Source organism: Callorhinus ursinus, unplaced genomic scaffold (assembly GCF_003265705.2).
Source record: "Callorhinus ursinus isolate GAN/ISIS: 27379988/994484 unplaced genomic scaffold, GSC_fseal_2.0 scaffold22, whole genome shotgun sequence".
NCBI classification, from domain to species: domain Eukaryota; kingdom Metazoa; phylum Chordata; class Mammalia; order Carnivora; family Otariidae; genus Callorhinus; species Callorhinus ursinus.
In genome coordinates, this window is record NW_027397084.1 from 9,135,612 (window position 1) to 9,146,063 (window position 10,452).

Consider the following 10,452-nt stretch of genomic DNA (forward strand, 5'->3'; position numbering starts at 1 on the left):
GTGTTACTTTTTGGCCCTAAGGGAACATACCCAACTCTCTGGCTGCATTTAAATTGAATAGGTACTGTTTAAAAAATACTGATGTTTTGGACCTACCCCAAGCGAATTAAATCAGGATCTCTGGAGTGGGACCCACATGTTGATATTTTTTTCATAAGCTCCCCAGGTGAGTTTTCTATGTATCTAAGGTTGAGAACTACCAGCTGAAGGAAGCACAGAATGTTTGTGAGTGCTGTCAAGGCCTTGCTAATGAGTAGATTTCAATAATTTCTCACCACCAGAGAACTGTATACCTTAATTATACACTTTAATGAAACTCCATTTGAAAAGCACTTGGGGCCATGGGACAATATAATCTATGTAGAAAATAAGCACCGTCAGACAGTTTCTCTTTTCCTCTGTGTCCACGGCCGGTTAGGCTACAAAGGATAGATGCCATCAAGTTTTGGGAGGATAAGCCCCAGCTACTTTCCTCAGGGTGAGGTCTCTGTCCATGGCCTATATTCAGGGTTTGTGCTGCTTCCGAGAGATGAAGTGCCTTACCCTCACAGCTCTGAAAAGAAGTAAGGTTCTACGGAGAAGCCCCACAATCCTTTGTTGGTGTTCTCCAGAGGCTGTTCCCCAGCCTGCTGCCCTCACCACTGTTCTCATGCGTGGAAGAAGGCATTTTTCTGGCTGCCACCTAAAACCGTAGTGGGGAGTACAGACTGAGCCTCAGGCTACATTTGGACCTAAGCCTGCAGTAGCTGAATAATCCAGGAGGGAAAGAGAAGGAGGCTTGTCTTCCCCTTAAATCTTGCTGCCTGCATGCCTCCCGGAGGCCAAAAAAAACAGAGGGGAGGTTGGTGTCAGTGGTATCTGTATGCGATTCAGGAAATCAAAGATACATGATAGCAAACACCCATTGGAATGATGCAACAGAACAAAATAATGAGAATAATAACCCGAACTATTTCAGCCTTTATATACACCGAAAGAAGTAGAGGAAGAGATGTTTGCTTGTCAAACATTTTCCAGGTAGAAAGTTGAAATTTGACGAAATGAAGTCAGCTTTTACTCTGATTACCTAAATGATGACAATGGGCTATTTTCTACTGATGTTTAGTCTACTAGTTTGTAGCTCAGTAGTATCTAATTATGTTCAGCTTTTTGTATCCCAAAAGAAAGCTAGAAAATGCCATCCATTGTTGTCAGACACACCTGAGTGACCTAGTCTTCAGTAGGAAATACTAATGAGGCTGCCATTTCCTTTTCAATACATTTTATTTATTTATTTGTTATTCACTTTTTTTTAAAGATTTTATTTATTTATTTGAGAGAGAGAGAATGAGAGATAGAGAGCACGAGAGGGAAGAGGGTCAGCGGGAGAAGCAGACTCCCTGCTGAGCAGGGAGCCCGATGTGGGACTCGATCCTGGGACTCCAGGATCATGACCTGAGCCGAAGGCAGTCGCTTAACCAACTGAGCCACCCAGGTGCCCTTGTTATTCACTTTTTGTTGTTGGTATTGTTAAATTGGCTCCACACCCGATGTGGGGCTTGAATTCACAACCCCAAAATCAAGAGTCACATGCTCTACTGACTGAGCCAGCGAGGTGCCCCACCTTTTCAATACATTTTAAACCAGTGTTTCCTTATTAGTATTTGGAAAGGATGTGCTGGATCCTAAGCCCAACTCTTTAGATAGGAAGAGTTCAGTGGAAGGTTCCATAGGCGTTTGCTTTAGGCTATGTTTTAGAAAATAGCTTTAATGTTTTAATTTAAATTAGTTTAGACAAATCGATTAAAAGTAATGATAAAGCATTTCTGAAGGACAGCTAAAACAATATGGAAACAGCTTTGTAACAATTCTCTAGCATACAACAAAGCTACTGAAGTATAAACCATATTTACTTAGATTAAAGAAAGTAAAATAGCTCTTGTTCCTTAGGTAGTTGTCTTTTCAGAATCCTCTATTAATTTATATTCCAAGTAAGGACTGAAGCCTTGGAGATTTTCTCTTTTTTTTTTAATAAAAGATTTTATTTATTTATTTGACAGAGAGAGAGAGCACGTGGGCAAAAGCAGGGGAAGCAGCAGGCAGAGGGAGAGGGAGAAGCAGGCCCCCCCATGGAGCAGGGAGTCTGATGCAGGGCTCCATGTGGGGCTCAATGCCAGGCTTAATCCCAGGACCCCAGGATCATGACCTGAGTTGAAGGCAGACACTTAACTGACTGAGCTACCCAGCCACCCCTGGAGATTTTTAAGATGAACTTATAAGGCCTTAGCCGCAAGTAAAAAATGTACTTAATGAGAGATCACAAGGTGTGAAGAGAAGTTTGTGAAATTTCTATTGTACAGAAGTTTCCTGCTAGATTCTTATCATTCATGGCAAGTAGTTTACAAGCATAAACACTGAGTTAAACCTGGATTGTTCCTACTGTCTTATTAGCAAAACCACACAGGGAAAAAGAAGACAGCATTATAATTTATTCTCTTTCAAATAGCAATTTCTTCTTTTCCATCTTCAATTTTTACCTCTGTCATTTCTGTCTCCATTTCTTCATTTTTAGCCCTATTGGTAGAGAATACAGTTTGAACTGTTGCAATACATTTCCCTTAAAAAGTTGAAGTCTATAATCTTATTCAGGTCAAGCCCATTGGTCAAGAAGAGATCAGAATGTCACCTTATATTATATTTTATTTTTATTTTATTCATTCATTCATTCATTCATTCATGTATTTATCTTAAGTAAGCTCCCTGCCCAACATGGAGCCCAACTTGGGGCTTGAACTCACAACCCTGAGATCATGATCTGAGCTGAGGTCAAGAGTCTGATGCTTAACAGGCTGAGCCACCCAGGTGCCTCCAGAATGCCACCTTATAAAAAGACAAAAAACAGTGTAAGTCCGCAGGTGCATGTGCACACACAAAAATAGTCTCTCCCTAAAAATTGTGGTTCTGCTCTAGGCTGTCCCTCCAATTGCTGAAATGTGAACATATCCTAACACTCAGGGGAAAAGTCAAAAGTAGAATTTCACCTTTTGGATTCAGCATAGTTACTGTCTTCCTGAGCTCAGCCAATTTGAAAAGCTGGTTTATGTTGCACAAAGATGCCCTTGAGAGTGTTAATTGGGAGATCTAGCAGAATAAGAGTTTATAAAACCATGAATAAAATTAAGACCATGACTATTAAATAGAAGTTGCATTTTCTCTGACATCGAGTGCCATAAACTTTAGCAGTCTGGATTTTCTCAGTAGGTAATTGTGTTGCTCACGGTAAGTTGTCAGAACCTTCCTGCTCCTCAGTGTGAAACTAGTAATAGGAAAATGAAATCAATGAGCTGGAATCTAGTTAGAGAGAGAGAGAGGATAGTTCAGGGTGAATACAACTTGTAAGCCTGACTAGCTGTGATCCAAACCTCAGATTTTGACCCTTGCTTTCCTTTTTTTTAACTTAGATTTACTGATCTGGTGAGCCCTTCCCTGAGAATTGCTCTTGGGTCAGATCTCTCTGTCAGCATACTGTAAATGGATATGTTTTCCTTAATCTCCCCTAAATCTCACACCTTTTTTTGGCCCACCACCAATGCTTTTTTACCACAAAAATATTTTTTTTAAATTTTGGTTCCATTATCCAATGTAGGAATTTTCCTCTCTATTTTAATGCCAGCACTTAAATCTAGGATGCCTTCAATCACATTGTCAATTAACATGGCAAGCAGAGTGGGATGCATGGGAGAGTCTTACAGCACTCCACTGGAAACACACTTCAAGGTTGACAAATGCCCTAAGTCTACACTTTGAGCATCATTGCCCAACCAGCTGTGAGTTTCCCTAAGTCGGCTCCCATCTAACTCACTTGTCCTCTCAACTTATCACATGGTATTTGGGGAAATTTTTGTCAGATGCATTGCTTAAATCCTATAGTAAAGTGCATTGTTAGTCCTTTAATAACACTTAGTTAAAAAAAAATAGTTACTAGGGTGTTTGGCTGGCTCAGTCAGTGGAACATGTAACTATTGATCTCGGGGTTGTAAGTTGAAGCCCCACATTGGGTGTAGAGATTACTTAAAAAAAAACTTTTACAGTTACTTTATTGGGCTCCTTACTAAACACCTCTGTGGTCACTTCCCTTTTTAAAATATTAACACTTCAGAATTGTAAGGACCCATTATATGAAAAAATGGTAATAAATCCATTCAGTGGAATACTTAACCAGCAATAAAAAGTAATCTACTGATAAACACCACAACATGGATGAATCTCAAAATTATTATGCCAAGTTATAACAGTCTATAGACTTTATTATTCAGTTTATAGGACAACTGGGAAAAAGTGGTTGGGGCCAACAGAATAACATGATATTTCCAGAAATTCCTCTTAATCATCCTGTGATTTCACACTTTTTTTCTGTGCTATTCTAATACAATATTAAATTACTTTAATTACTTGGATTAATAAACCTCACTGAAAACTGCTAGAACAGAAGCTATCTTTTGTACTTATTATCATCCTATGCAGTGCGCCATGCATGTTTTTTGATGTGCAAGTAATGTTAAATGAAGAAAACTAACAATTTACGTGGTTTCCCATGTTGAAAGATAACATTTCAAGCAGTTACTTTACTTTTTTTAAAGTTTTGTTTATTCTTATTTAAGTGTAATTAACATATAATGTTATATTAAGTTTCAGGTATACAACATAAACAGTTACTTTTCTCGTGTTGAAGATTCCACAATCAATTTTAGACTTCTCTGTTCAGCCCAGTGGTCTTCCAATATCCATAACCTTCTCTCCATGTCCTGGGTTTTAAAAAGAGCATTAGCATCTGTGGATTGAAGGTTAGGGTTGGAAAGAACTTGCAGATGTCCTAGTCAGACCACTGTCATCTTACCAAGCTAAATAACTTCTTCCAGATCATAAAGTGCCTAAAGTCAGAGCCAGTGTGAAGACTTGGCATGCCTGGTTCTCAGTGCAGGGCAGAGATGACGGTCATCCTGCTAACAATAGTGCATTGTTATAGAAGCAAGCAAGGCCATCAGCCAAGAAAGGAGACCAGCTTAAGAATCTTTCATTATGGGGACACCTCTTCTCCACATGGAGAATTAAAGCATTTCTATAGGCCTACTCATTTTGTACTTGATTTTTCAAAACCCCGATCTTAAAAGAGTAAGAAGAATTCTCACCTTCCAGGCCTACAAATCTGCCTACAGAACAAAATTTGAGAAACTAAGCTAAAACTGCCAACAGAATGTGACTTTTCTTAAAAAAAAAAAAAAAAAAGTAAAACACGCCCACATCCTGAGAACATAAGCACAGAGGCAATACAGAATATTAGATTTCTCAGACAAATTACTTACCTCTGCGCATTAGTGTCTTCATCTGTAAAAATGGAAATAATACCTCATTTTTAGTGTTGTTTCCAGGATTATAGAAGGTGATACAGAATGAAGCACATAGAACAGGGCCCGGCATATGTTCAAAATTCAAATACTGGCTTATTAACTTTAATATTTAACCTAGTGAAACTAAATTCTGCATACTCTGCCATAGATAAAGAGGCTGGTCCCCACCAAGAGGACATGGCACTATAGAGGAAAATAAAATTCATCCAGTGGGTACAAGGAGCTCAAAACAGGAATAAAGCATGAGCAAGAAAGACAGTTTGTAACCAGAGCCAAGCATTTCGACATTAATGAATGGCTTCACTCAGTTGTCTTTGTGGATGCAGCCATGATTAATTCTTCCACCACGCCAATCAATTCCGTTTGTTGTCCAGATTCCCTGATCGATCTCAAAGCATATGGATTCCCTTCTAGTTCTCTCATTGAGAAATGGAGCTGAGGTCAGTTTTCCAGCTCAGCAATGCAAGATACTGTAGCAAAGATATGCAGATGCTTGAACTATGATGATGTCTTATACTTCAAATTTTGGCAAGCATAGTTGTCTAAGCACTAATCATTCTTATTTTCTAAATAATTGAAGACTGAAGACTTGCCTTTGTAATATATGTTGCTATGACTTAGGCACAGAGCAGGCTTTGTAAAAATGTTCAGATGAAAGATGCTAGCAACCTGTGGAGTATAATGTGAGACATGCAGAAAATTTTGCTCTTACCATGAATATCCCATAGCCAACAATATCTACCATTTATTGAACACTTCCTATAGGTCTGGCATCATCCTGAGCCCTTTTTATGGACTAATATAAGCAATTCCATGTGATAGATCCTGTTATTATCACCACTCTGGCATATCAGCAGGCTACCTTGGACCGTTAGTCCTTCATTTGCATTGTTTTAAAATCTCCTTATTTTTGCTCCTAAAGATTATATACCTTACGAGGGCTAGTTAACATATTATGGAGGATGATTAAAAACTGCAAATGTCGTAACAACGATACTAGGACTGGTGAGCAGTTAATAGCTCTGTTTATTGAATGTATACTCTGTTGTATACATTATAACATATGCATAACATATGTCAAGAATATCTTTCTATATTATTACAAGGCATTAATTATGGGAAGCAACCTGGCAGAGTTTCACTTCAGAAACAATCGACCAAATGAACAAGCTGAGGGAGGAGGCGGTTTCTGTTCACAAGAGTGAATCTGCAACTACGTATTTGCTCAGCTAGAGATGACATTTGTCATGGCTGGAAGGGTTACCTGTGCTGAAGTTGCCAACAACACTCCCTACATTTTCTCATTATTTCTGATTATTAGTTAACTAGTTAGCTGTTAAAACCCAAACATAGAGCGGCTTACGTAAGATAGACTTTTATTTTTCTCTCGTTGAGGACCCTGAAGCTGAGTGGGCTTCTTCAGTCTTGTTCTATCCCCCCCCTCCACCAAGGTGGTTGTCTTCATCTGCAGAGCTGCTTAACTATTCTGAGAGAAAAATAAAAGGCACTCAATTTCCTTTTAAGCAGGCGGGAATCAAATACAACACTTCCCCTCACGTTCTATTGTGGGAAGTTTGTCCCATGTCCAAATGTAACTGCAAGGAAAGCTTAAAAATGTAGTCTCCAGCTAGATGACCGTGTACCCAGATAAAACTTTGTTACTATGAAGAAGAGAAGAATGAAGTTAGAGGAACAGCTAGCCATCAAGCCTACTCAGGCTTGTGTGATCTGTGCTCATACCAGCGTATAGGTCATTCTTAAAAATGAGATGATCCCCACACACAGAAAGTTGTAATTTTTTGGCTTTTTTAATGAGAGAGAGAATCAGAGCCAAATCATGTGTTAATTACTTAGGCTGGCTGATCATTAGTGTATATCAAGTCTATCAGTGACAAATCTTCTAAATGCATCCTGAATGTCTTATGGTCAAAAGCAATACATTGACTTGTGTTCTATCTGTCCTGTTTCATTGAATGTTCTGGATCAAATACTTGTTCTGTATCATCCTGTAAGTTGTTCATCTCTTTTTCCCTACCACTTCTCATTTCCAGTTTGATCACTCATGGCTTTGGGACTCCAGCAATATGTGCAGCCCTAAGCACTTTCCAAACAGTCCTCAGTGAGATGCTGAACTACTTGGAAAAACACACTACCCACAAAAATGGCGGAGCGGCGGATTCTGGCCAAGGACATGCCAACTCGGAGAAAGCCCCCCTGCGGAAAACTTCAGAGGCTGCCGTGAAAGAGGGCAAAACAGAAAAGACAGACTAGCTACATCAAACAGAATCTATTTCTAGAGAGTCTTGCTGCTGATATTTTTTCTAATATATATATCATTGAGGGTGATTAATCTTCAGTGGACCACATCTCTACCCTCCCCCAACCCTCCATAAAAAACAAAAATGGAAATGAAAAATGAAACAAAAAGGACAAAACTCCCCCAAAAAAAGAAAAAAAAAAAAAGGAAAACAGCAGTGTAACCGTGTGATGAAATTGTCACTTTTTAATTTTATGTTATGATAAACTCTTTTTGTGCACGTAACTTATTGTTCCGGATTCTATACATCACAGTTTTTAAGCACTTCTGGACTCTGGAGGGGCAGCACATGCTTTTTCACGTCTAACTGATGCACTTTCTTATCCAACTATGTAGTTAGGGATTAGAAAGCATGACCAACTGGAATCCGCCACCAGTGCTTACAGCTCCAGTGTTTCTTCACTTAATCCCCTGGTAACAGAAGAGTGCCTCTTTCCATTAAATAGACCAGTCTGGCAAACAATCCATCAATAAATGCTTTGGGAACTGAAAAGGGCAGTCACGAATCTTTGTCCTATGGATTGACAGAAATCCTAAAATTTTGGTCACCCCTAGCCCACTTAACTACCAGTGCCTTGGTGGTACTTAAAAATTCCAGAAAACTCTGCCCTCTTTATGTGTGAGCATTCCCACCCCACCCTAGGACCTCCCCCAACCCATAACTAAGAAGAGACAGCATAATATGGAAGAGCTAAGAGATGCACTCTTCTATTCATTTTCTTCACATCCCCAGCCTAACAGTTCAAGGAAATAGACTTGCACTCAGTGGCTTGGGGCAGGATGGACACAGTAAAGGGTAGCTTTGCCACTCTTGGGCTCCCGAAGGAAAGCAGTGCTATTGTTCTGCCTGGAAAAGCATGGGAATAGGAACAGTGATGTTTCCAGGAACGCTTGCCCCTCAGAGACAAGAGGGGAGCCCAGGGGACTCGTGAAGGCTCCTTGAAGCGCTAGTGGCCAATGATTGTGTGGTTACAGTGAGAGCCGTTCTTTTTCTATCTTTATGCTTCTTCAACATGCCTCATGGCTGTGTTCTAAACCTTTAGAGGCACAGAAGCATTGGGGTCTGCATTCAATAAAGAAAACAAAACCAGGATGATCAGAGAAGACTTTTGCTTTTAAGATCCTTCTTTTATAGCTTGTTCTTATACCTTCATTGTCCTTTAGTTAAGACACTGAAAACAAGAGGTTCCTGGCTGCAAAAGCCCCGGGCTAATTGAATGAAAGTTTGGTCCATTTAAACCTGAATGTGTCAAGAAACCTGTTTGGTACCACATTGTACTGACCTTTCTATTGTTAACAATTTTCAGACTTCTAGGCAAATAAAGATGTAGGTCATCGTCTATGAAAATAATTATTTTAATAATATCTGGACTACTGATACAAGTTCAGCATGAAAATATTGTCCTCTTACTAATGCATTTCAATTACTTTCAAAAAGTCTCTGCCATATTATAATCCCATGGGAAATATTAGTATTATTTTTAATTGAGAGGAAACTGCTCGAGATTTTTCATGGAGAGAGCACACTAAATATTTTTACCTAACAATAATTCTTAAAATTATTTGATCTTTATCTTCAATCTTGTACAGAAAAGAAACAGAATCAATGAAACTCTAAATTTTCTAAACTAAATTCAGTTAAGAGAAGACACTACTAAGGGGTTTTATAGTTATACCATAGAAGAGCTTAAAATAAATGTAAAAGTAATGAATTGTGATTTCATGTGTTTATCTAGTTCCATTTTTAAAATTTTACCATTATTCATGGATTAAAAAGTTTTGAAATAAAATAGAATAAAGCAGGGATTCTGCTGCCGTTCCAAATTTCATCACAAAGTAAATGATTCCATTTTACATGAAATTTCCCATGTTGTAAAATATACACATGAAACAAAAATGATGAATATTTCAGTTTAATAAATAATAGGAAGGCTCTATACAGATAATATGGGCTACTAATATTTCCTTAATGAAATTTCCACATTAGCTTTCTTTTACTCCTTTTATTATTAACAATTACATATGTATTTAATATGGCATTTTGATATGGATATCTGCTAGATATTTAATGTAGTTATATACCATGTCAAATGTTCACCAATAATCAGATGAAAAATTAGATCTGGCTTATTATAGTACCACTTTCTCCACCCATAGTTGTGACTAGCTGGGGTTCTTAACACCTCAATGGGGTGTTATTATCTATTAGCCTCTGAAACAAAAGTATAGCTATAAATAACTACAGTGCATATTATTTACCAGGATTCTGGGTGTCTTAAGAGCCTTAAAGAGACAGCACCCATTGTTTAACTTAACCAGCCATTAAGCCATAAATGAGTTGATGGACTGGTCATGTTTAGAGTCATTTAATATCATATTCTAACAGACATTGTTAACATACCAGCTTTTGCCTTGTACATAATAGGTACTCAACACTTTTTAAATAAATGAGTAAATGAATGTGTGTGTGTTCTTTGTCCAAAATGGGCCAAAGGACCTATTACTTTTTTTTTCCCCCAATACTCAGTGTTTCAATCTGGCTTGCTTTTTCCATAGTAATTTATAAATAGCTCTTTTTATTTGAATAAGATAACATTTTCACTATATCACATTAGTTTCAAGTAGATATACTCAGTATAGAACAATAAAGAACGCTAGGTAGGTATCCGAATTTTAACAAAAGTGAAGTTATAATCAATATCATAATTTAAGTAAAGGAAGGCAACTCATAAAAATTTGATTTTCAGT

The 10,452-nt window shown here is 38.1% G+C and overlaps 1 protein-coding gene across 1 annotated transcript in view; it reads left to right on the top strand.

Moving 5' to 3' along the window:
* Positions 1-8,770, top strand: part of TFAP2D (transcription factor AP-2 delta) — a 53,706-nt gene extending 44,936 nt beyond the window's left edge. The window contains exon 8 of the mRNA XM_025890707.2: positions 7,439-8,770. Within this exon, the coding sequence (XP_025746492.1) occupies positions 7,439-7,658 (220 nt within the window). The 3' untranslated portion in view covers positions 7,659-8,770. The remainder of the gene's footprint in view (positions 1-7,438) is intronic.
* Positions 8,771-10,452: the final 1,682 nt, after the last annotated feature.